At 41.1% G+C, this 26568-nt stretch overlaps 2 protein-coding genes across 11 annotated transcripts in view; one reads left to right on the plus strand and one right to left on the minus strand.

The window, feature by feature from the left end:
- PPP3CB (protein phosphatase 3 catalytic subunit beta) overlaps positions 1-10721 on the plus strand; it is a 35591-nt gene extending 24870 nt beyond the window's left edge. For 5 of the 10 annotated variants that reach the window (XM_033148616.1, XM_033148606.1, XM_033148607.1 and 2 more), the window contains 4 exons: positions 1517-1601; positions 2644-2741; positions 7426-7455; positions 9181-10721. In XM_033148616.1, coding sequence (XP_033004507.1) covers positions 1517-1601; positions 2644-2741; positions 7426-7455; positions 9181-9359 — 392 coding nt within the window. In that variant the 3' untranslated portion in view covers positions 9360-10721. Of the gene's footprint in view, positions 1-1516; positions 1602-2643; positions 2742-4797; positions 4958-7425; positions 7456-9180 lie in introns of those variants that run through there. The other 5 variants (XM_033148609.1, XM_033148610.1, XM_033148608.1 and 2 more) reach the window with 4 other exon arrangements.
- Positions 10722-15087: 4366 nt separating this feature from the next.
- ANXA7 (annexin A7) overlaps positions 15088-26568 on the minus strand; it is a 29547-nt gene continuing 18066 nt past the window's right edge. Inside the window, exons 6-13 of the mRNA XM_033148617.1 lie at positions 24770-24872; positions 23852-23946; positions 23099-23212; positions 21078-21248; positions 19124-19294; positions 18941-19016; positions 18039-18151; positions 15088-15407 (exon numbers count right to left, since the gene is read on the minus strand). Coding sequence (XP_033004508.1) covers positions 15285-15407; positions 18039-18151; positions 18941-19016; positions 19124-19294; positions 21078-21248; positions 23099-23212; positions 23852-23946; positions 24770-24872 — 966 coding nt within the window. The 3' untranslated portion in view covers positions 15088-15284. The remainder of the gene's footprint in view (positions 15408-18038; positions 18152-18940; positions 19017-19123; positions 19295-21077; positions 21249-23098; positions 23213-23851; positions 23947-24769; positions 24873-26568) is intronic.

Raw genomic sequence — 26568 nt, forward strand, 5'->3', positions numbered from 1 at the left:
AAAATTAAACATTCCATGGGGCTTGCCCAAATCCTTGGGTGCACCAAAAATAACCCAGCTGTGGCCTTTATTGACCAGGCTTTGGGGATAGATATTAAACACCATTACGATAAAAATGTAAATTATGCAACCAGTATGCTGGTAGTGGCATGTTAGATTGCCACTACCAGCATACTTAAATAAATAAGAAATGTCTCAGTAATTCCTCTAGTCATCCTTCTGAAAGCTATATTGGAAACTGCCTTTTGTTCCTTACATGTCTCCCAGTTGCACACTGTATTAAGTACAGTCTTACAGGTCATTGGTTGAGGAGACAACTTCCATTCTAGTCTCCATCCCCACCCACCTTTCTGCTTTCCTATGCTGGTGGGATGTTGTTCCTATCCATGCCTAGAGCTTAGTATTTTTTTAAGAGGGGGAATCATACATCTGAGTTTCATATGTAGTTAAAGCAAGTAGCCTGCAGTACAAAGGTAAAGTATACATGCTCTTTGCCTCTGACCCTGCCCACCCCTGGCAGGCTGCCCAGAAGGGAATGTGACCCTTGAGGTGGAAGTTCCCCCACCCCTGTCCTACAGTCTCTGGAGACCACATCCCTGAAGGAAAATCATGTTCATGTGTGTGTGTGGGAGTCTAATCTAATTTTTCCAGCAAAGAAGAGATACATGCCTGGAAGAACCTTAAAAGTGAAACAACACTTAGGTTGGAATGAAGTATACATGCTAGGAGAGGGCATGTTAGCTAGCTAATTGAATTCATGAATCACTTCCCACAACAGAAAGTCCTGAACTGATTTACATGAATAAAATACAGTGGGTGTGGGAGATAGAGGGGGGGGAAATAAATAAAATTCCTTCCAGTAGCACCTTAGAGACGAACTAAGTTTGTTCTTGGTATGAGCTTTCGTGTGCATTCATCTGAAGTATGCATGCACACGAAAGCTCATATCATGAACAAACTTAGTTGGTCTCTAAGGTGCTATTGGAAGGATTTTTTATTTTGTTTTGACTATGGCAGACCAACACGGCTACCTACCTGTAACTGGAGATAGAGGGAGAGATGGAGATGGTTGAATAGACATGCTGTTCAGTGTTCTAGAACATTGTCGATTTGCAGCACATTTAGATTGCCAGTTAGTAATTTGAATGCCAGCTATGATCTACGTCCCATACTCTTGTTTACTCTTTGAATTTTCTATTTACACTCAGTCAGGTTCATAACTGGTTAAGAGATCAGCAGTCAAAAGCCTAAGAATGAAATGTGATCAGTAAACAGTTGGCAGCAATTAATAGTCTTGATATTTGTCACTTAGTGTTTAGAACTGTTTAATCTTTTCAGGATGTTTGGTGATCTGTGGACTGAAGAGATTTGTCTGTGATGAGGCATCTTTATTCAATCACCTTAAGTTCCAGGCTGAAGGAGAACCATATGTTATCACAGTTTTATTGATGGTCACATTGTATGCAATTTTTGTTGTGTGCTCCATTAGCTTGAGACTTTCTTCTTCCATTGGAAGTAGGTACAGCTGCAGCACGAAAAGAAATAATCAGAAACAAAATCCGTGCAATTGGCAAGATGGCAAGAGTCTTCTCTGTTCTCAGGTAATTACTATTCTCAACTTGCTATATGGAAAGACTATGTGTTAGCAGCTCCCTACCCACTCTTGCAATTAAGTGCAACTGTAACTTTTTAAATAGGTGAGTTATCTATTGCTAATACTGTACTTCTGCTAAACATTTATTTAGCACCAATGCTTGTTTTTCAGAATGTGGAGCTAGCCTAACCCTTTCTCACACAGTTGAATAATGAGAGCAGAGCAAAGGTGATGACAGGATCAAAGAGTAAAAAATAATGGCAGGAAAAGCTGTGCCAAAGAAATGGGCTCTGAAGGACAGGTGCAAAGGAGGGAAGGGAAATGATGTCACGGGCGCAGTGAAGGGACAACACGAGAAGCAGAATTTAAAGGCAGAGATGAGAACAAAGGGATCTGGTATTTTGTTTTGCTTAAAAATAACAATCCTGCCATGTCTAAGCTCAGAGTAGCTCCTGACATTTAATATTTTTGAAAGGCAAGAAGATGCCAAAGATGTACAGTCGTACCTTGGAAGTTGAATGGAATCCGTTCCAGAAGTTCGTTCGACTTCCAAAACATTCGGAAACCAAAGCGCAGCTTCTGATTGACTGCAGGAAGGTCCTGCAGCCAGTCGGAAGCCGCGGAAGCCCCATTGGACATTTGGGTTCCAAGCAAACTGGAACACACACTTCCAGGTTTGCGGTGTTCGGAAACCAAAATGTCCAAGTAGCAAGGTGTTCAGGATCCAAGGTACGACTGTACGTATAGTGGGAGGAGCAAATGCCTTCCTTTCCTTCCAAAACACCAGGAAGCAGGGCCGGCAGACCTCTCCTGAGATTGTGTTCCCCAGCCTTCACCTTCCTCTCACTATTCTAAATCACACCCTCCCTGCTATTCTCACTTGCAGTATTACATTTCCCGGTTCTTCAATGTTAGATAGGAGACAGTGGATTTGGGGGATAAGAGGAGCTCAGGCAAGGACCTGCATGGAAGTCTGAAGCATATTGGGTATGAAGACCTCTTTGGGTAAAACAGTTTCCCCCCTCCCCTTTTTTGTCTCCTAAATTCAGGGAGGAGAGTGAAAGTGTACTGACACTCAAGGGTTTGACTCCCACAGGAATGTTACCTAGTGGAGTATTGGCTGGAGGACGCCAGACCTTGCAAAGTGGTAATGATGTTATGCAACTTGCTGTGCCTCAGATGGAATGGGGCACATCTCACTCTTTCGCTAACACCACACACAGTGCATGCAGGGAATTCCTTATGCTTTTCAGTTCTTGTCTTAGCGGCTGATGATAAAGCATAACTTTATGTATTAATCAGGCAATGTAAAATCAGTATTTAACCAGGGTATTAAACAAAAAGCAAACAGTATTAGTCACGCTGTGCTAATCTTTGTCTGTCTTTGAGCTTTCCTTGATAGAGCATTTCAGATAGCAAGATTATTTATGAGCTGGAAAAAGATTGGCAGGGTAGGTCAGAAAATTAAAGAGCCATCGTTATTTCATCAGATATCAAATATGGCCTTGTCCTTTATTCCTACAGTTTTAAAACAGACGTTAATCTGTTTAGTAAATGCCAGTTTCCTTTTAGTATTGATAGCTACAAGTTTCCAAGCTCAATTTTGCATTCCACGGATGGAAAATGTGCTTTGTTTTGTACCCTGGTGATTGATGCCAAAGTTTGTTCCTTCATGTTGTTTGTCAAATGTTCTGTGTAATACTACTTGACCTCCCTGAATTGTCCTTGTAAGTTGCTATTTCCTTCCTCTGCAGATGTAGCTGCTTTTTTTAGATCTGTCTGTCTTTCTCTAGGTATCGCTGTATGTCTGTATAAGTGTGTAAAAAAAATTAAATCACTATCTCAGACACTTGTCTGTCTCTTGATGTACAAGCAACTTTGTAGCACCTTATTTTTGAGGTTGGCTGCACCTGATGCTGCACACAATGTATTCTGATGGCTAATGTAACTGAAAAATATCCAATAGCTGTTATAAAATCCAATTGAGAATAAAGGGGCTAAATGAAAACCTTGTAAATAAGTCAGACTCAAAGGGTGTTTAAATATGCTTATATTTTTTGCATGAAAATAAAAAGAAAGTACACCTGTAATCTGGCTCATTGAATACTTTGTAAAAATTGATGGATTAGTTGATGCCGAAAGAATATTGTGAGATTCATTTTTCTTTTTTAATTTCTTCTGACTATATAGTTCATTTTTTTGCAATGGATGTCAAGAAAGAAAGTGGGTGTCATAACATTCCTGAGCTTTATTAACAGAAAACATTTTAGTTTTCTGTGTCGATATTTCTGTAATATCTGAGTTCAGTTTTACCGCACGTTTTTTCTTGTCTGTCAAAAAATTTTTTTTTGCCACCTAATGTAATCTAAATTCAAAATTTTAATGTAAATTTGTGAAACTTTTCTGGTACTGTGTCAGTCTAAAAGAATTTTTGTTTGCATTAACACCTTTTTAAATTATTTAAACTGTTTTATTTACTATCATTATCCTCTTGGAGCATATAATGTCTACAAGTTCACTTTTCATATGTCCTTTTATATATGTATGTGATCTGTGAATGTCTGTAATAGCAAATGGTGTGTATGTTCCTTGTATCATCAGATTTCTCCCTCTAAATGTTACTTTCAGTGTGTATATTCACTACTCAGCTTGCATATTGTAGTTTTCTTAGCACTATGTAAGCTGTAGAGAATTGGAACATACGCATTTGATCGGACTTGATAATGTTGTCTCATGTTTGTTTTAAAACAAGACAAGTGGACCTGACATATAACATCAAGCAAAAATTTTAATTTCAGCATGACCACAACTTAGAATTTTAACATTTATCTTTACTCCTTTAGGAGCCTCAAATGGCAACAGTTTAATGTTGTGAATACAGTAGATTTTTAAGGTGCTCACACAATTTCTACTGTTGTTGATAGGGTAAACCAGATTATTCCTGTTGCAAGTTACACGTTTCTAATGTTTAATGGAAAGTTGTAACACAAATCTTTCATGACTTAAAACAATGAAACCTTATAGTAAATTAGACAAATAGAAAACTGGCATTCAGGAGTCATTTTGTTTTCCAAAGGAGTAATGGCATAGTGTTGTCTACATTAAAATTAATGTAGTCGCAATATAAATCAAATGGCTTCTTGTGATGAAAGATTTGATTGAGCACCATTGCTTTTATCCTATATTTTATTTTTTTGTAAGAGCAGCTGCATCTTATGGGTGAAGCTGTTGGGAGTGGGCATCCAGCCCTTAATAGCCTGACTTTTCCATTCTTTAATTCAGGTAATCTTTCAGAACTATGAGGTACAAATGAAATACTACATCAAGATATTTGAGTTTTGGTATCTCTTTTGCTAGGGGTGGGTGGGAACCCTGCCAGAAATGGAATTAGCATTTCAGAGAAGTTAATTCAGCTCACTAATTTAGTTTGTCCCAGACCTGATGCAAGTTAAGTAATTTCATCATGTTTGGTTGGAATTACGTGCTCAAAATGGTATCTCTGATTGTGCTGGTATGTATGTGTTCTTGCATCCCACAATCACCCCCCTTTGCACTGTTGTAGTCTAGGATTTAACCATCTTGTAAATGGACTGGTCTCGTAGTAAGTAGTAAGATGGTTGAAGGTGAACTCTGTGAGGTAGTAACTGCATTTCCAAACCAGCACCCTGATAAGTGCACTGTTGTTGCTGCTGCTGCTGTATTGCTTGCCATAGGAGGAAAAATTACTTTGAAGAAAAAGGCAAATGTTTCCCTGTCTTCCTTGACTAGACTGAATTATTTTTAAAAGACAGTGACCTTTATGTCACTGGTTTTCAGTGGCCTGGGTTGTGGTGCAATGGGATTCAGAAAAAAATATATCATATTCTCTCTAAGTTTGAGTGATGCCCAGTAAGAACAAGCCAGGCTTTGCCTACAAACTAATGCTGTGGCCCTCTTGCTATGTTCACACAGAACGATAAACTGTTTTACCATTACAAGAAGGAGCCTAGTCAAGCTTTGTGCTCTTCTCTGCCATGTTTAAGCAACGCCACAGGGAGGAGATTGGAATCTTCAGCTTCAGTTGTCAGTTAACCACAGCTTAGGGATAACATTTAACCTGAACTGTTCATAAACCACAGTTTGAAATTACAGTAGCTTGTTTCAGTAAACCACAGTTAACACCAACTGCAGTTTATCCAGTTTCAAATGTAACATGAAACTGCAGCTAGTCAAAAACAGAAGCAGAAGCTTCTGATGTTTCTTCACAGCCAATCCTATAGGAGGAGAGAGGAACAAAGAAGCCCACTGCCTGCCTAGGTTTATTCCTACAATAATAAACTGTAGTCTGTTGTTGCATCCAAACTCAGACTCTGTATGTCAAGTAGGGCTTTTTCAGCCCCACCCCTAGATCAAGGAGTGTGGCAAGCTGCTTTTGAAACTCAAGGGAGTTTCTTAAGAAATTTGAAGTGGGCTTTTGTGTTAAAGGAAAGTTTTATTAGAGTCACTTGGGACTTGAGTTTGGTTATTCCTGAAAAAGGTGAAATTAGTTTCTACAATGTTTTTTATTAGTCCACTTCTGTTCCTGCGGTATCTTGGGAGGTTTCTACCACCACCACCACCCCAAAAAAACCCTGATTAAAAAATACAACCATGTTTGGTTTTTTTTGGTTTTTTAAATGCACATAAAACGCATTTTGAAGCAAAGCTTTATCACTGTAACTTCTAAAAAGATATGCCAAAACAAATGTTTCATCATAGTTCAAAGAATACGGTTCTGCACTTAAATGACAAACTGACGATCTAAAGCTGGAGAATTGTAGGTTGGCTTCATCGTATTTATCAGTGGTTTCATTGTGGGTGAGTTTGTAGGTAATTCTGTAAACACAATATTGATCTGAAAGACCTTGTTGCCCATAACTCCTCCCGTTTTTGCTCCTCTATATTCATTTTGTTCTCACCTATTTCTTAATCCTATCCTACTGATGGTAAACACAGAAGAGGAACTTTTTTGATGGTAATAAGAGATCATTGCTTTATAGAACAGGTATTTGTCTTCTAAGATCTTACTGAGATAATGGCATGGGTAACAGCTTTTTCAGTTGTCATGGAGGGTACACAGAGATGTTTGAATATTTCATCTCTCCAAAGGAAATCACAAAGAAAAACAGTTAATTCTTTATGATATGATCATCATTTTGTCTTAACTTGGCTATCAGTGAAGGGTCTTTACATTCCTTCTCATGTGAAATAGTGTTAGTCTGTTAATAAGCATATTAGAGAATGTGCAGAAGAATATCCAAAGTTTTATTTTTTTCATAGCTACTTTAAGCAGTAGGGGGGGTCACATCCATTTTTTAAATCTGGGGATTCCCATTATTAACTGCAGCTCACCTACAAACATGCAGACTTTCGTCTTCTTAGTTTGCATGGAAACTGGTTACATTTTTTAAAAATATCATCATCATTGTATGTAAAGTAGCAGTCACTCATGATGATGATAAGAAACGTTCCTTTCTTAAATTCTTGTGTTTGGCTTAGGAATAAAATACTTGATATTTTATTGCATGTTGGTATTGCGGACTAATGAAGAAAGTCCTCCTGAAACAATACAAACTGTCCCCTTTAGCCCTTTCCATGTTGTTGGGAACTCATATTAACCTGTGGTTTCTTTAAAAATAAATAAATTTATGATAGTATCAAAGCCAAAAAAGCAAGGAAATTTTTATTTTCAAAAAGGACTTCTTAAATCAACCTTCAGCTAGTATAATATTAATAATATTTTTTCTGCTATGTGATATTACACTCTTCATCTTTCTCATTCATTTTGCATGCATCTACTCACTTCTGTACAGCCACAGTAGAGGCAATTGAGGCTGAAAAAGGTATGGTCTCAGTGTCTTTGCTACTGGCAGGGATTGGGGTCTGGGAGGGAATTTAAAAGTCTGTTCTGCTCTTTGAACTTGCACAACCAGAGATGAATCAATAACACTGATTCATTTGTTGTTATCTGTAGCATTTTGTCTTGTCTTGATGATGACTGTTGCCTTTCGCTTTTTGGGTGATTTGCTTTTTCTGACTGTGGAATAGGGATGTGTTTTCTTTTGTTAGCATAAAAGCATGCTATGTTTATGTCCCCACTTCCTCTGATGATAATGGATTTTAAATGTTGTCTCCAATCCAGCAGGCCACTTTTAAGTATATGCATGGCTTGAAGACTCAAATTGAGCTTTTCATATTTGCTAGCTCCCCCCCCCCCCCCGCACCCAATATTTTCAATGTGACTTCTCAACAGTACATCATAGCCCGGAGTTTCAGAAGTAGTTTCTGGTGCCTTACAATAATGCAGCCCTCCTCTCCCACTGTGCGGAGTTACCTTCCCATATGGTTTTCTGGATTGAAGTCTGTGTCTTTTCATTTCTTTCTCATAACCCATCTGGTAGTGCAAGATTTAGTTTTATAAAGGTGTTTTTATAATATGTAGTATTGATTTGTGAACATTAAGTGCTAGGAAGCTGGCAAAGTCAAAAATGTTATCTTTGGATGACAGCCGAATAATAATTTAGACGTGGCCAAGGGCTTGCCTATTTCCAGAGACGCGTCTTATTTTGGAAAGGCAATCTTTCATGCCATGTCACTGCTTCGGCAACTCTGCTCAGATTGCTTGGGTGGTGTGGGTAAAGGGTCCTGAAGTCTTCTTTGGATCCTAGCCTTAATAGCCACTATCCATGACGACCTTTATATCCCATCATTTGTCAGGCCATTGCTTTACTATTAGCGACAAAGTATGTACCGTATATGTGCACAAATGAGCTACCTGTACCAAGCAAATCTGTGGTCTAATCACGTTTGTAGACTAGTCTGTAAGGCTAGTGCATATGCTGCCTTTTAAATGTGTGCCAGTGCAGCAGTCTGAAGACTTGGACTATACTTATTAGCTGCTCAGCATCTCCTTAAAAATCTTCAGAGAAACTTGCCGGGCCAGCAAGCTCCCTAACGGTTCAAGCACCATATTTATACATCACTGTTGATGATTAGTTACATTTGCAGGTTGGGATTGTCTTGGTGGTGGAAAATGGAGTAAGATGCTTGGGCACCATTGTACAGAACTCTAGTTTCTATAGCAGTGTGTGCACATGTCATTGTTCTTCAAAACTGAAAAATTGTCTTATTATCAGTGTTCAAAATAAAATGGGCTCCTGCCTGATGTGTAAGGTGATCTGTTGAAGTCTAGGTACCATCCTTATTTTAAGGTGACTTCCAAGGCTGTTGTGGTTATTCTCACATGCTTAGCCTAGGTATTCACAGCCATATCTTGCATTACTGCCAACTTTAGTGTTTGTGTTCTCATAAGTGATGTTTGTAATGCCTAGCAGGCTTAAGCAGAAATTGGTATGATATAGTGAAGAAGAAAAGTCAGAGAGGCTGTACAACTCTGCTCACTTTTTACAAGAGAAGTGTAAATACATAAAATCACATTTAATCTAATTTATTAGTTTTGTGGGTGTGTGTCCCCCATTTTTTACATTTTGATATTATTTGTTAGAAGTTATTAAGAATACACAGAGCTTTTTCCCATTACTGACATGTCTAATTTGCATTTTGTTAAGCAATACGAGGATTCTCTCCACAACATAAAATCTGCAGTTTTGAAGAAGCAAAAGGACTGGATAGAATCAATGAGCGAATGCCGCCAAGGAAAGATGCTCTTCTTCAGGGTGGCATTAATTCTGTGAATGCAACAAATGCCAATGGAAACAATGGGGCTGGCAACAACAATGCACAGTGACCATCACATCTGCTTACTTACCTAATAATTCGTTGAGGACTGCTTCTTGATAAGACAGTAGCCAGAACATCCGAGGCAGATGCAGTCCGGAGTGAAATCACAACTTGATCTTACAGAAGAGAAGCCATGATGCTTTGGAGATGACAGCCACTCTTCTAAAAGTGACAACATGAATATTTACAGTGCATATTTGGAACTCACTTGTGGAAAGAGATCCAGGGACAAGCTTCTGCTGTTATCACTATAGACTTAGCATGTTACTTTTTTATCATTGTCGACACTTTTTATGTTTACAGAATGGGATTGTAGAGCTAGGTGGTGGGTTTGTGAGGTGGTTTTCTTTTGTTTTTAAATCGGACATTCTAATGCATCCGTATTTATTTAATGGTCTTATGAACTGTCTTTAAATGATAGTTTTACAGTGGTCTTAAAATATAAATCTGAGGCTGCAGACAAGTCTGTGTTTTAAATAAGTGAGGAAGAAATGCCAAAAATCTTAGTAATTATGTAAATTTCTGGTCTTGAGTATGCTCCTATTGCTAATTCTGTATAATGTTCAACATATTATTTTTAGTTAAAACTTATCAGAAGATTTCTATATAAAAATGATTATTACTTGAACCATAGCTTTTGAAAAATATTTCAATTTAGAAACTTTTTTGCCCAACTTTTTGAGACTTTCCCCACACTTGAATGTTAAAAGAACTATTAACAGTATAAAAAAGGTTAAAATTAAGGTACTTCTAACTGAACTTTGTACATTACGTTTACAGTAAATTTGATTCATATCGGATCTGTAAAGCTTGGCTTTGTATTTTCTGTATGCATGTTTTAATTTTGCAGATATTTAATATATAGACCTAGGGTGTACAGGAGAAAACATCCTATAGGTTATGCAGCACAGCTGTTATGGGTATTTTTTAGTTTATTGTATTAAAGTTGCTTAAATAGTTAATAATTGTTGGACTGAGTGGCTGCAAGTGTGTTCTTTTAATTCTGTTTGGTTGTTTTTGTTTTTGTTTTGAACTTTTGCCATACAATGCATAATTACTCTAGACATTAAGATGTTAATGAAGATATAAAATCAAGGTGCATGTTATGTTTTTGATAGCTGGACTGTTCGGTTAAAATAAAATCAAACCATGTGTTGATCTAACGAATGATGAACTGTAGTCAAATTCTCCCGACATTTTGTTACTTACCTTTCTTATTCTGTGGGAAGCTGTTGGAATCTTACGGCAATGGATTTCACCTGCAGTTTGTTTGCCACAAAGTGGAACTTGTGCTATTTGATGCATGTTTTAAACCATTCAAGTATTTTATAATAAGAAGCGCACAATAAAATTTGTGCATGGGCCTCAGCTCGGCTTGGTTTGCTTCTGTTTTTGTTTGAGTAATGAGGAACACAACACAACCAACCATTCTAGTTGACCTCCTGGGGACAAATATCTGGAATGGGGAGGTTCCCAGCACATTTTAGAATCTTTGAAGTCCCTGAGTTAAGGAAGCCTCTCTATGTCAGAAGTTTGCTCCAACTTGAGGAAGGTGACAGGGGAAGAGCTGGTGTGCTCATTCCTACAATCCTTCCTCATATAGTTAGTTGGATGTAGAGCAGTGCTGTACTTAATGAGACTATTATATGGTGATTAGATCTCAAACACAGCTAACTAAAATGGCAAAGGAACATTTCATTTGAAAGTCAGTGATGGTTTTGCATGTATGGACAACGTAGAGTTACCAGCTCTGTTTATTAATGATGTGTGTAATTTGGGGTGGGGTGTTGTTAAATACCAAAGTTTATTTTTATTGATTTAATTTTTTTTTGAAAAGTAACAGCCATATTCGTGGCCAGCATTCCCAGCCTCCTCCATCCCTATCACAGGTGACCTCCCAAGACCTATGTCACAAGGTGGTTGTGAGGTTAAACGGGGAGAGGGAGAACCATGTACGGAAAAGTGGAATATAAATGAAATAAAGGTAAGCCCACAGGTACAATACAAAAGCAGCAAAGAATGTCCACTTTCCAGTGTCTCATGTATACAATCATAAATGTGTATGAAATACAGTGGAACCTCGGTTGTCAAATGTAATCCATTCTGGAAGACCGTTCGACTTCCAAAACGTTCGACGGCCGAGGCTCAATGGGCAAATCCCATTGAGAAAACCGAGAAACGTGCCTCAGAAGCCATTCAGCTTCTGATGCGCTCGAAAACCAAGGTTCCACTGTATATTGAAGGGGGGGTGTCATCGCCTCCTACATCAATTAGAACGTGGAACAAGTATATGCTATTTAACACCAATGCTGTTCTACAATAAATGTGTGGAGTAAGTAATAAGTCTGATTAAACAGATAAAGAGTGGGGGAGTGGTGAAGTGGGTGAGTCCTCGGAATGCATGTACACAATATGGGACAATACTGACTTTTTTCCCTTTTCCCACAGGTTTCTCTGAAGCTTCCACCTTTCCCAATCTGCTATACCATTCACTAAAGAGGTGAGATTTCAAAACAGCAATGTCTCTTAACTTGTGAGGTGGTGGGTGGGTGAGGAGATTAAATACTTACATATCTGAAATGTTTAACTGCAAGAAAATGCAGTTCCACTCAGCTGCATTTGTTGTGAACTGACTGAGTGACTTGGCCACAGACTTATTCCATATTAATTTTATACCTTGAGTTGTCCATCAAATGACTTATTTACGTGCATTACTTGAGGCACAGCAGCTGTCCCAGAAGTAAGATAAAAAACCGCACACAGTGCAGTTTTGTTTCCTTGGCATAAAATATTGGTTCCTTTTAATGTTAGTGCCCTGATGTTTTGAGGATGCCAGAGCAATATAAACTAATAAGGGACAGCCGTGCCACATTTTTTCAGCATCTTCACGTCCTTATACAGCCTGAACACAGACATAATTATTCCCAAATGCTTGTCAAGCATCATCTCAATTTAGAACTCATTCCAACTGCTGGGAAATACTATTTGTGGAATAAGCCTGATGGATCTGCCCAGACTTCACCTTCCCTGCATGGAATGGCTCCTGTCAGTGAGGCTTTTGATCTAGCAGAGGGATCTCACTGGTAGAAGGGAGGTGACTTGCCTGTTTCCAATTGCCCTGCATCCTTCACACACTAATCCAGAAGGTGTCTCAATCTTTCAGAGTAGGTTTTTGGAGGCTGCAGGGGAAGGGGAAACTGGCAAATGTCACCTCTGTACTTCTTCCAGTGGGAGCATTGTGTTCTGGGTACCTGCAGGAGCGAAGTCTGGAACCAAGCCTACTCTTAAAACCACACATATTATTAAACTTGAAGCAGGCAAACTTTTGGCCTCCTTACTCTCTGCCCCTGCCAATGCAACTATTTCTGTCTGCTTACTGTCAACTTGCTTTTTTCATCTCGTTCAAACGTACATTGAGTTAAGTATTATTAGCCTCTTAACTGTGAAGAACACTGGGTCAACATGATGCTGGGCTGCTGCTCCACAAGCATCTCCTTCACTGACTTCCTCTCTCAGTGAAGACAACTGGTTTAGTTTTGGGTTATAAAAGTTCTATTGTTAAAGAGTTACATGAGAGTCTGTGCTCGGGTTCCTCACTGCCATAACTGGGCTGAGTCCTAGATGTACTGGAAGAATGCAAACAGTTGTTGGATAGTCTAAATGTTCAACTTTTAAAGCTGTCATTAGGACCGTGTTTGTCAGTTGAATAGGTATTTGTTAATTCAGTGCTCATTAACACATTGTTAATGCTACAAAATGCTGGGAAATGACCCAGCTCTAACAGTTGTGTTAATTAGGAAATATATGGTACCGTGTCCTATGCAGTGATTAGTTTCAAATTCATTTGAGCTGAATGGCTGTCAGAGGCAGAATGTTAGATCCAAGTCCCAGATTTGTCTGTTCACATGTTACAGGGGAATGCTGGTAGTACAGCTTTAAAATGTATGAGAATAGGAATTGGGAGGTAGGTTGAGGCATCAACCCTGAGATGTCACCAGTCTGCCAGACTAAATCACTAGTGTCTTTTTTGGCTCAGATTAGGAAGTTTGCTACAAATTATACACAGATGAGTCCTTTTTTGTATTGAATCAGTTAGTACACGTGTAATCTTCACTGTTTTGTTGTTTCTTCAGCTTGCAAGTCTCCTTGTGTATAGTAATATAGAGAGGTTTACAAATGAACAGTGAAATGAAGTGAAATACCTCATGCCACTGAACTTTCCTCATATAATCAGGAGGCGTAAACCTGAGTGCTGGAGAGGTCCAAAGTTTTGTAATGTAATTGCTAAATTTGGGCATACAGGGACCTTCTGCTTTAGATAGTGGTGGTATATATTCACTTCAATATGTGCTGAGCTAGAGCTTTTCTGTTTGGGGCAGAATAACCAAGAGGACTCCCAAAGTCTGTCCTGCTGGCACCACTGTGCTTGAATAGTGAAAATGTTTTTATGAGTAGCAAGTAACAGGGACTTTGGCAGCCCAATTAGATGCCTCACTCAAACACACAGTAGCAATATGGGATCAGACTATGGAGAAAGGGTTCTTGAGTAACATATGAACAGGGTTTTGGTCACTTCATACAGTGGTTGAAGGTCTAGTTAAATAATAATCCTTTTAATTGATTGCTATTCCATTTTATCAGTAGCTAGTATTTGCATACTTTGAAAACTGGAAGGGTGAAGGATAAAGCCCTGGCTTATGCACTTCAGGTTTCTAAATGAGACTGCAACAATGTGTTCCAGTGCAAAGAGCTGCAGGTTTCAGCTCTTAGTTGTTTTTAAATTGTTTTTATTAAAGATTTTCTTGAGTTACAAAAGTACATCTCTGTTTTTGCATCATACAGTCCTTTCAACAGATCAGTTCTAGTTGATGTTGTATACAGTATAGGGTTGCTGGAAGAGAGGTGGGGCATAGTAAACTTGCATTTTTACAGTGTATGTGCAAGGTTTTTGTGTCAGCGCCACATGTGTAGGTTCCTTTTCTATTCATTCATTCATTCGTGTTCATGGGGGGGGGGGAGGGCATGGTTAGTTGCCTTTAGTGAGTTTTGTTTGTGTATGAAGGGGAAGGGTTGTTGGGTCGTTAGCCATGTCAATTCGCATGCTGTTGGTGGGTTCTTGTTGGGCTGTGTGTGTAATAAACGGGAGCCACACTGGGATAAAGGCATCCTTGTTTATTTGTCCCTGTGCTACTTTCGGTTTGTTGGTTAGCTTTTCTAGTAAGGCTATTTCCCATACAGTTTGGTACCAGTGCTCCGTGTTCACTCCTGACAGCTCCCTCCAGTGTTGATGCTCTTGACTGCTGAGAGTAGGCGAGTTATAAGCTCCTTGTAGTGTGAGTGATTGTCTTGGGAAATGTTCCAACAGGGCTAGCTTCTAGTACCTGTTTTTTTATTTTGCATATTTATTGTTCAGCTCTTTGTTGAAGGTTTCAGCAAGACAGCCATGCATTATTCCAAGATACTTTATTTCATTGTAGCCTTTTCTTCTCTCCACCACCCCCTGCATGTTTTGAACTGATGCAAACTTTGTACGTATAGAAAAAAAAATCCTAAGTAGAAAGGGCTCTTACTTGTATGTGTGAAATGTTCACAAGAATAAGGGGTGGTTGTATCCTACTACTGTGGTCATTAACTTAGCTGCAATCCAAGGTTATTTAATATTTCTAAATAAGAGATATTGGTTTATATTAATGTATTGAGTATAGCCACGGTAACAAGAAAAAGAGACACTTCACTACAACTCAGACAGCAGGTGTCTTATTTTATATTGTAAAGTACATGATGTGCGAAATTAAGGCAATTATATGTGCAAAATAAACCATCTATTAGAAGCATACTTGTTTACATTGTCTAGGATAACTTATGCTCTTATATGCAATGATAGTCATTTGCCCAAGCAGCTCATTTTCCATTTTCTTTGTTTCAGTGTGGTCTATTGGCCAACAAGGGCCAAGAGCAGACGCCTGTAATCTCCAGTTGTGTCACTATGTATCATTGTGCCCAAAGTCTTCTGATACATCTGGGTGAACATCTGTTTGATTTGCACAAGATCAATCTGTGCCAAAAGAAACAAAGCAAGGTTATCATACAGCAGACAACTGAAAGAAGACACAACTTAATTCATGACTCCCAGTAAACTCAACAGGCAGGTCTAGTGCCACTGAAATTCCTGATGGATTGTGCCCCCCATTCACCCGCACCAGGCATTAAAACTTCAGTGCCAGTCATGTGCTGCATCACCCAAACTTTGATGACGAGGAAGAATTAATTTCACACCAGAAACACAGTCTGCAACATACTACAAAGCTACTCAAGACAGGTTTGCCTAGCTATCCAGCCTGTATTACTGCTCTCCGTAAACAAGTAAGTACTGTATTTTTCGGACCATAAGACACACCTAATTTTCTGAGAGGGGGAGCGAAGGAGGCAGCAGCGGCCTCCCCCACCTTGCCAACACAGACGAAAGGGGAAGCCCAGTAGCGATGCTGTAGGGCTTCCTGTTTCTCCCCCCCACACACACACACACACTCGCTGGTGTCGGGGGAGGTTTAAAGATTTAAAGACAGCTGGGGAGAAGGGGGTGAACGCTCACCCCTTCTCCCTGGCTCCCTTTAAAAAAAGCGGGGATGAACCGCTCTGAAGGGGCGCCACGCACCCCCTCAGAGGGCTCATCCCCGCTTTTTTGAAAGGGAGCCGGGGAGAACGTTCACCCCTCGTCCCCAGCTCTTCAAAGCAAGCGGGATGAGCACAGGGCGTGGGGGTGGTGGAGAAAGCAGCAGCAGCCCCGCTGCTTTCTCCACCACCCCGAGCCCCGCCTCCCGCCAAACTCAGTGGGGGTCAGGGGAGGCAGCGGGGAGCGAAGCGGATGTTGCTGGATCCTCCCGCAGCCTCCGTTCACAGAAACAAGCATGTTTCTGCGAACGGAGGTGCGGGGAGGATCCAGCAACATCTCCGCTGCCGTCCCCCACCTCCCGCCAAATGAGGTGGGGGGGGGGGAAGGCAGCGGGAGCAAAGCCTTTGCTCCATAAGACACACCAACATTTCCCCTTAGTTTTTAGGAAGGAAAAAGTGTGTCTTATGGAGTGAAAAATATGGTAATGTATGATACTCTCTAGTACAGTGGATGGATGTGTAATGCAACCTTCATTTCCACATCGGGGGGGAGAATTTCATCATGTTATTTGTATGCCACCTTTCCTGAAGGCATGGTTTTCACTATGGAAAGATAGCATACAAATAACAACTAGGGCTGGGAAGTGTTACATTTTCAACATTGTGATGTCTCACTAGCAAGGAATGAAACCAGCCTCAGCTCTTACAGTGGAAGCTGAGGTGCTTTCACCGCTAGTGCCTGGTGGATGAGAAGGCTCCTACCCCCCAACTGAGCAAGCCCTGGTATGCCATCAGCAGGGACCTACTTTTGGAGGTGCAGTACCTCTTTCCCCTGGGAGGAAGAGGCAGCCAGCTTGCCCCCCACTCCCCAAAGATGGACCAGGCGACAGTAGCCAAGTTCACAGAGCCTGTCAGGCTCTGGGCGTTGACTGCCCTTGCCTATGCAGGCATGCTGCCTCTTCCCTTGTGGGGTGGTAACAGACAGCCCACCCTCCCAGACAAAGGCAGCCGAGTGCACAGCGCCTGGTCCCCTAGCCATTGGGTGCAAAACCACTGTATCCACGCAGCCTCTGCACCACCTGGCTGAGCCCATCCAACCCCCTAAGCGGCAGCAGTTGAGCAAGTGCACACAGGCTTGCCTCAGCAGGTGAAGTCTAACTTCTCTGTTGAGGGGTGTGTGACAGAGCCTGCGCTACCCCAGCCACAATTCTGCTCATGTGCAAGCAGGAGTGGGGCTGGGAAGCAGTTTAACAGAGCCCCCACCCTACTGCTGGCTTGTGCGATGTCAGGGGATCTGCAAAACTGCTTGGAGAGGGCAGCAGCGTGCTCGGCCAGTTTAAAGCGCAGGGAGGAACAAGCTGCATCATGCCTCGCCAATGCAGCTTGTTTCTCCCTCTGCCAGTATGAGGGCACCTTCACTCAGGAGGTGGCAGTTTCACCCATAATATACCACTGAGTGAAGCTGTCATCACAGTCTGCCCCTCCTAGCGGTCCTGGGCAAGATATTGGTGTATTGCCAGGCCTAATATGACAAAAGCAATCACGCACAATAAATAAAATACATGAAACAGTACACTGCTTTCATTCTTGAAAGTGCATGGGCTCCAGCTGCCCCACCTCATGTTCATAGCCAGTCTTTCTACCTGGAAAGCCTCTAAAGCAATGACTCAATAATGAAGACTGAGGTTGGGGCAACTATCACTGTCAGGAACAATGTGGCACTGAGTCTTCTACCTAAAAGAACAGTGCTTTCAGTCTAGATCTGTGCTAGCTCAGGTAACCGGCACCACCACTAATGTGTCACTTGGATTGTACAAGTTTAATAAAGAAAGCTGTTTATAATACCAGAAAATTTTCAATTGTCAAACGTGTTTACAGCTTCTGTTACCTTTCCATTGTGCCTGAACTTCATACACTAACAAAGACCGTGATGCATTTGCATTTTAATAAAGGAGCAAAGCTTAGTGCAAAAGCCATTTAACCTCTTTGGAAGTATGGCCAGATACACAGACAGATTAAATAACCGGCCTTTAAATTACATATTAGGTAAAATTTACACATAAAAAATTCTTACCTCGCTGCGAGTGACTACAATTCTAACCAAGGTAGAGTCATCTGTGCCGGCTCCTTTCATGGAATGATAAAGCCTCTCTGCAAAAAAGGCTGGGCGATTCAGAGCACATTGCACTGCAATAAAACCGTAATAAGATCAACTCAAAGTTGACACTGACAGCTCATAGCCACAAGATTCTAACTGCATCAACCTGCCAGAATCTTTAATCCAAATTGCATTTTTTTGTCATTGCATTCCCCCCAAGTATATTATAACAAAGATTATACAAAGACCAAAAGCATAAAATTATCCAACCCAATAGTGTCATTAAAGTAACAATCATGTCCTTACTAGGCAAATTAGAGTTAAATGTTGTTACATCAGTCCTAACTGGTTCTAGGGAGGAAATGGGTGGTGCATCTAGCCCAGTCCCCAGTGAGGGCTTTCTTTATGGAGTGTGCCTCCTAGTGGAGGGAAAGGATTACTGCACCACCGGCAATCTGAAGCAGTAGTGCCCTGGTTCTCGAACAGCTTAGTTGTTGAACAAATTGGCTCGAAGTAAATGTTCCAGTTTGCGAATGTTTTTTGGAAGCCAAACATCTGACACAACTTCTGCTTGAGTGCAGGAACTTCCTGCAGCCAATCGGAAGCTGCGCCTTGGTTTTCAAACGGTTTTGGGAGTTGTACGGATTCAGTTCGACAACCAAGGTACCATTGTACATCACACGTGCAAATTAAGCAACTGACATCAGACCTCTTAATTTGCATAAATTATTTTACAGGTCTGGGAAGGGCACTGAAGCCCCAGCTGATGGTCATTTATCAGTGAAGTTTCCAGCACCTAATAGTTGTAGGTGCTTGGTAAATAAATTGCCCATAAAAATGTCCTCATTGAACAATGAAATGCAGGAAAAGTCCCTTACCGATAGCCTTCAAGCCACGTTCTACATTTCCTGAAAACTCCCGGCCGATGCTGCTTAATAAATCTCGGTTAGCAACCTGCAAAAATTTGAGTAGGAAATGTTAATTTTTTTAGCCAAAGAACTGATGGAAGCCAAATCCAGTCCTGTCTAATCCACACAAATGCCCTCCCCCTTCTTGTCTACCTGAGAGTAGGCTTCAATTGTGGCTTTCAGCTGGGGAAAGCTTCTAGTTGCCAGGACCATATTGAAGGCAGACTCATCAGTCCCCAGCTTCCCTTCACCAGCTTGGAAAAGGCGCTGAGCATCTTGTTGAGCCTTTTGGTAATCTACAGTTTGATTCTCATCCCGATTACCCTGTAAGAGAGAAAAATATTGATTACTACTATAATATACAGTAAGCCCACAACTTACGCAGGAGTTACGTTCCAGGGATCGCAGCTGAAATTATGTATAGTCAGAACTCATTGGGTTCAATGGCAGGTACGATTGCCAAGTCTTTTTCCCTGGATGCCCACCCTCTTTTAATTTTTTTTTTGCCAAGCACACAGGTAAGTTGCATGTAAGTTGCAGGCTTACTGTACTAGCCTTGCTTGCAAGTTGCCTTCAGCTATTTAAAAATGAAGTATAAGCATGGTGATCCCTTTTCTATTTCATTTAGACATAGCAAATCAAATGATTAAACATCTGGCCTCCATTTATGCTTTACAGTATCCTTGTTTAAACACAGCTATGGCTCCACAAATATGCAAAACGAAATTAGCAAACCTAAGATCAACTGTTCAGTCATCTCATGATTTAAACCATCTAGAGAGCAAGGCAAGATTGCCACCCCCCTTTCTCCCTAGTTGTTTAATTTATATTTAAAGCCATTGGTAACTGTGGCCAGGGAGAAATTAGAAATTAATACTTGCACATTACAGTGGTAGCTAAATTAAGCAGAGCCACAGTAAATATTACTAAATATTACTATGAGTTAACAACAGACTAGTCCAATCCTTTATTTTAATTAACAATGACAATCACTTAGGGGAGAAATATAAACTGAGCTGGATAGACAGACGAGTCTCAGACTTTCATGGCACTGGAAGATTATGAACATGGAAATGAACCAATTTTGTTCCCATAAAGAGGATGGGGGAACCTGCAGCTCTCCAAATGTTGCTGGACTAAACCTCCCCTCATCAGTGGCCCATGTCGACTAGAGCTGCAGTCCATCATCATCAGGAAGACCAAAGGATCAGTCACCCCCACCATAGAGCAAGATATGAAAGAATGGCAGCACATTAATAAATGTGCCTATTTTGAAAAATAAAATAATCCAATGTTCAAAAAGAGGAGGCTGGTCCATGATCTGTGTCTGTATCAACACATTAACAGGTTGAACCGGTTAGGAGAGATGTATTCCAAATCAGAGTTTTGGTTTGGGCAAGATGGAACAGGTCTATTTAACACAGTACTTTGGTTGCATCCAAGAGAAAAAAAATTGTCCAAGACATCCCGTTTTTGGGTGCCGTGCTCACATGTAAGATCACAGCCTAATACACATCTCACACAACATTGTGGTGCCCCAAGACACACATTTTTGGGCACCATGCTTGTGTGAGGGCCAAATAACTTGTGCAGGAGTGCAGCCCAGAAGACACACATCCTGGTTTTTGTGCTGGGACATGTTGAAGGGTATAGTGGCACCATTCACATAAAAAAAACTACCACATTTTCAAAAGTAGGTCTGTGGCTTGGATTTTGAAAAAGGGGGTCCACAGTACTAAGCTAATTAGGAGCTACTGATCTATTGTGTGTGTTTTATTCAATATTGTTATTCTTCAGTAATAGGTCTCCTTCAGAGCTGGATGTCAAATTGATCGGTTCCTAGATGGTCATGTTAAGTCAAGACCATTTACTTCAAGAGATAGGTATTTGAAATCTCCATCTGATAGAAAAAGCCTAGTCCTAATCAAATCCTGTTTCATACAAGGAATGGTACCTACCAGGATACATTTCAAAAGGGGTGGAAAACTTACAGATGGAACTGTACTTGGTGCAAACTAGATACTTATATGGTGGCCTTGTTATCGAGAACAAGGTAAACATGTGCTTGGTAAACAAAAATGTGACAGAAGGTGGTGGTTCATCTTACCTGGCACATAGATACAAGTAATCGTTCAAAGTGTCCTGATGTATCAGACCGAATATCATGCTCAATATCTCTTCCAAATTCATTGTTGTAACATCTGACAATTTCTTGAATCTCCTGGTTTGTCCTTGTGCACAGAATCTCAATCAGCACATTCTCCTGTGTGCCTGCACCCTGCAGGCAGAGAAACAAAGCACTACAGACATTACCTCAATGCAGGCTGCTCAGAAAGCTGACCAGAACATCTAATTGTTTTATTACATTACAAAGAAGATTGATCACTTTTTTGTACTGTAGGAGCATCTGAGCCATATTGCTTCATTCAACTAGATCATGTTGCAAGCCATTGTGCATCTTTCAGCTCATGCAAAAAAACCTACCCAGCAAACTTGCTTCATTTAGCAACCAGCTACCAATAGTTCCCAAGGTTTGTTACGGAAGAAAAGTATTATAATCTAAGAGCATAATCCAGGGTTGGTCTCACTGGAAATGAACAGGACGCAGGCACAAGCACGGGCAAACATGACTTAGGTCTACTAATGGGTCTATGCTTTAGTAAAACTCAGCTGGCTTCAACCAGGGAACTGTGTCTATAGGGCATTTATCATTTGTATCTCTAACACACATATTTCCATATCTGGGTATATATAGAAGTCATGCAGCCAGAAATGTAAGGAGCTTGAGCAAAGAAAGCTAGAGATACCAATCAATCCTTCAGTTTTTCAGAACATATAAGGCCTTGTCCATTTCTTAAAATAACTAAGGGATGTGTGGGGAGGTTCATGTTAGGAATCGGTACCATGTACATATAAATTACACTTGGGCACTGCTATGCTCTTTGCACTGGTTTCATTCATTGTCAGTGGAGCAATATTTTCAACTAGGTAAAGGTAAAGGGACCCCTGACCATTCGACTCTGGGGTTGTGGTGTTCATCTCGCATTACTGGCCAAGGGAGCCGGCGTACAGTTTCCAGGTCATGTGGCCAGAATAACTAAGCCGCTTCTGGTGAACCAGAGCAGTGCACGGAAATGCCGTTTACCTTCCCGACGGAGCGGTACCTATTTATCTACTTGCACTTTGACGTGCTTTCGAACTGCTAGGTGGGTAGGAGCTGGGACCGAGCAACAGAAGCTCACCCCGTCGTGGGGATTCGAACCCCCAACCTTCTGATCAGCAAGCCCTAGGCTCTGTGGTTTAACCCACAGCGCCACCCACAACCCTATTTTCAACTAGACTGCAGCTTAAATTCACAGAATGAGCATCCCTGCCTCCCTCCTGAAGTACTCCCACAGTTGTCTTACAGGTATTTCTGCATCCAAATCAATCATAGTCACCCAGCCCTGCTACTGGTGACAAGCCAGTCCTGCATATCTGACTTGTTGGCTGAGGATGACAGAAGCGTTGTCACTCTCCTTCTGTATGCCTGAGTATGACATTAAAAGTTTCTCTCACCTGCCTCCCCACCCCAGCTCTTGCCACTCCCAACCTGCCTTTCTGGAGAATTGAAGGGGGCTGAGAAAACCAGGAGTGGATTCCAATGGATTTGGGGGTGGGGGTGCAAGGTGTTAATGTGATGGGTTTGTTTGTTTCTGCCAAGCACGAGGTGTTCCTGGATTGCACATGTGCCCCATTCCCCAACTCTAGCAGGGTGGAATAAAGAACTGGGGGAGAGGAGAACAATCATCTCTGACTGAAAGCCACGTGAATAAGAAAACAAGAAGTGGGGTTCTATGAGTAGCACAACAGAATATGCAAAACAGAGGACCCTGCTTAATTTTGCAAGACAGGCATTGGGGCCTATTTTCATGAGAGATTTGCCGTATTTTTGAGAGAGGGAGCAGGTTGCATTTGTCTATGAATATTCTGGAAATGTACACTGTATATATTCCTTAATTTTAAAAACTATTAACACAATTTTCACCTTTATTACTGAAAATAAATTTTGAAATGACTTTGATCTAGCGGTCCTTTACAGTTAATGTGATCATTTTACATGAAAATAAATGTCAGTGAAAATCATACCTTCATGGCATGCCGCAAACTCCAAGCATCATAGTAGGTACTTGGCATGAACAATGCAAGGATCAGCTCTTCCATATTTCCACTTAGCTCCGACTTCAGATCTTTAATTAAATCCTGTCCAATTACAAAGTGGTATCAGAAAGACATACATTCTTAAAATATGCATGCGCACACAGACTGAACATGTACAGTTCAGCTGCTGGCAAATAAATGTTTACTGGTGTCTAGTGAGACATATTTTCAAGACAGAAAATGAAGGCAGTAATCATGATAAATCAATTTAAAACTTCTATTCTTTTAAACTAGGGGATCAAAACACAGGCAGCCATTTTAGAAGAAATTACTACAGAATGCAAGTGAAATGTCACTGAGCATCAAGACAGGAATTTATGCAAAAGAGTTGGTGTGTTGTGTACCTTGTATTTCAATACTAGTACCTCAGCAAGGTCCATACTGACTTTTATATCAAAGAAATAGGTTGCATCACTCAGCACATACTGAACATAAAGCTACGATCACCACTTCACTATTACACATTATACTAGTAAAGCACAGCCAGAGGCTATGTCTACTCCTAGCTTTCTTGAAAACCACTACGGGGTGGGTCCAGTATTTGACAAAGAAATGGAAGTTAAATTACAGACCTCACTCTGCTCATGACAGTTAAGCTGTCCATATGCTGTACCAGCTGCTGATTTGCTTATTATTATTATTATTATTATATGACTAAAACAAAATCACCAGCAATCATACCTTGCCATACATGGTCTTGAAAGCAGCCTTAATTTGCTGTCTCTGGCCATTGGAGCGGTTGGACACAACATCAATGATTGCCTGTTCATCCGTTCCTAGGGAGCAAGAAGGCAACTCAGTGTAGTCTTGTATCAAGCCATTTCATCCCTTTTATTGTACACCCCAACGCATGGGGCAAAAACACTGCTTTAGTACAGAGACTTTGCAAACTGCTCACATTCATAGATTTCCTGTACAAAATGAAACTATCACTTCACTGCAGAGTTTGAATTCACAGAGATATCGTAGGCTTGCTTTTAAAACAGGTATTTAGCAATGCACACTGTAGGGAAAAGATTTCAAACATGGGGACATCTGATAAAAGCTCTGGGGTAGAATCCAAATTTGTGCAAGTGGACTTCTCTCATACAATGGAACTTCACCCTCCTCTCCTCCCACCTGCAGCCACCAAATCAGGCACCACCAAAACCTGCCCTGGACAGTGTTGGATACACTTTAGACAAGGGAGTTCCCTGCCGAGGACAGTATCAAGGAGCATCTAGTGCGCTGCATATTGTGCAATCCTCTCATGGCTACAATTCTTCATGCCCCGCTCTACAGACCCATCTATCCCAAGTCTTTGCTGCTCTTTTTCACTGTTGCCCAATATTTCCATTTTTAAAAATCCAAGATGGAAACCAAGCCATGGAAAGAGGAAGCCATGTTGACAAAATATTCCATATAAACAATTAATTCAGGTTGTAGAGTGAAAGGCTGATTTGCACCCTAAGTTATGTTAAAGACTATGGTTAGAATATATACAAGTGATGGAAGGATCTAGTGAGAGACGTGCAGAATTAAGGTAGAGAAGAGTGTTTGGTTTCTGGGCCTACACAAGTTTAAACACAAACACTGTATGAAACATAAAACAGCTCTTACCAAACCCTTTCATAGCCTTGCGCAGAATTTCTGCATCCCGCCCTGCATCAAAGTTCGGAGCTGGTCGAATTGTGCCTTGCATATGTTGAGTCACTGCTGCAGGCTGAGATTGAGAAATCTGTTTTACCATGTTATTCGTCCATGTGTAATGCTTATTCAATCTCAACAATGAAATCTTAGGCATCAGTACTTTAGAGGGAAAGGAGAGACATCCTAAGCAGTCGGGAGGCCAATATATTCCAGATGAACAGACTTGGTTTACTAATATGATGGGGCACCTGTCATCGGCTCAAGCCTTTAAAAGTGTTTGGAGGAAATTTCCCCAGCAATCAATTTCAGGCTGGAGGGCACACCTCCTCCCTTAGAATTCAGAGCTAAAACAGAAACACACAGAGAGAGAGGTAGGCCTGAGGCAAAGAGAGGGAGAAGGAGAGAATAACTGAAGATGCAGCTGCAGGAAAAGCTCTACAGCATTTGGGGCTTTCAACGGGAACACAGGCACAGGAAGTGAACCTAAGAGCCTACTAAAAGCCTACTGGATCAGGCCAATGGCCCATCTAGTCCAGCATCCTGTTCTCATAGTGGCCAAACAGATGCCTGTGGGAAGCTTGCAAGCACAACAGCCTTCTCTCCTCCTGAGGTTTCCAGCAACTGGTATTCAGAAGCATACAGCCTCTTGACTGTGGAGGCAGAACACATCCATCATGGCTAGTATTGATATCCTTTATTTTATGAATTTGTCTAACCCTCTTTTAAAGCAGCCGACTCAACGATAAGTAGGAGGGTGGCAATCCCTCACTCCCTTGGGAGTCACAGGAAAGTTTATTGGGTGAGGCAAGAAGCAACAGCACTGCCTGTGTCAACTGTGTACAGGGGCCAGTCTAAGAGAAGGAAGGAGGAGGAATCTGAGCACAAGAAGGAGGTAGAAGAAGCCCCTGGGAGGGTCCTGTGATAAACTGGGATCCTGAATTCTGAGAACAAGGGCTCACTATGTCTACTCCAAAGCAAGAGTGGCATGAACCTCAAGGGGGATGGGTTAGAGGGGAAAACCACCCTGTTGTGAAGTGTAACTTGCCCAAATCTATAAATGTTCCAAGTTACCACACTAGAAGCATCAAGGCTGCACTTCTCAAAACATGGCAGACCTTTACAAATGGCTACTGCAGAAAGGTTTTATTAGCATTTAATTTAAAAGCAGATTTAAAAAAATCTAGTACCAAACTTTTCCCTCTATTTATTAAATCTTTTACTATTTTGACTATTATTATTTTTGCCCCCAGCTCTTTCTTTTACATGGAAGGCTACAGCTCAAGCTTGGACAAGAAATCTCCTTGTGTACTCCAATTCATCTACCGTCCTTCCTGATTCATGATAACAATAGTTTATTCAAAATCAGGCAAGCAAAATCATTATAAGTGCCTCTCCAAACCACAATTGGAAACCCATTTCAAATCATGGTTTCCAATTCAGGCCCGGAGGCAAAATATGCAGTAATTATGGTTTGCCAAATTTGGATGACAAAAACTATGGTTCTCACAAAACAAGGAAGTGAGGTAGAGAATTTGACACTCACCAGAAGTACTGCTTGTGTATGCCTGAGCTGAGATTCCACAACCTCCCTTAGAAAGTTTTCCTTATACAGCGGACGCTCTGGTTGTGAATGTGATCTGTGTGGGAGCCACGTTCACAACCTACAGCCTTCACAACCCGCAGCGTTCACAACCTGCAGCACCACGTCTGCGCACACGCGGGTTGCAATTCGGCGCTTCTATGCATGCGCCAAAACCCGGAAGTAACCC

Source organism: Lacerta agilis, chromosome 5 (assembly GCF_009819535.1).
Source record: "Lacerta agilis isolate rLacAgi1 chromosome 5, rLacAgi1.pri, whole genome shotgun sequence".
NCBI classification, from domain to species: domain Eukaryota; kingdom Metazoa; phylum Chordata; class Lepidosauria; order Squamata; family Lacertidae; genus Lacerta; species Lacerta agilis.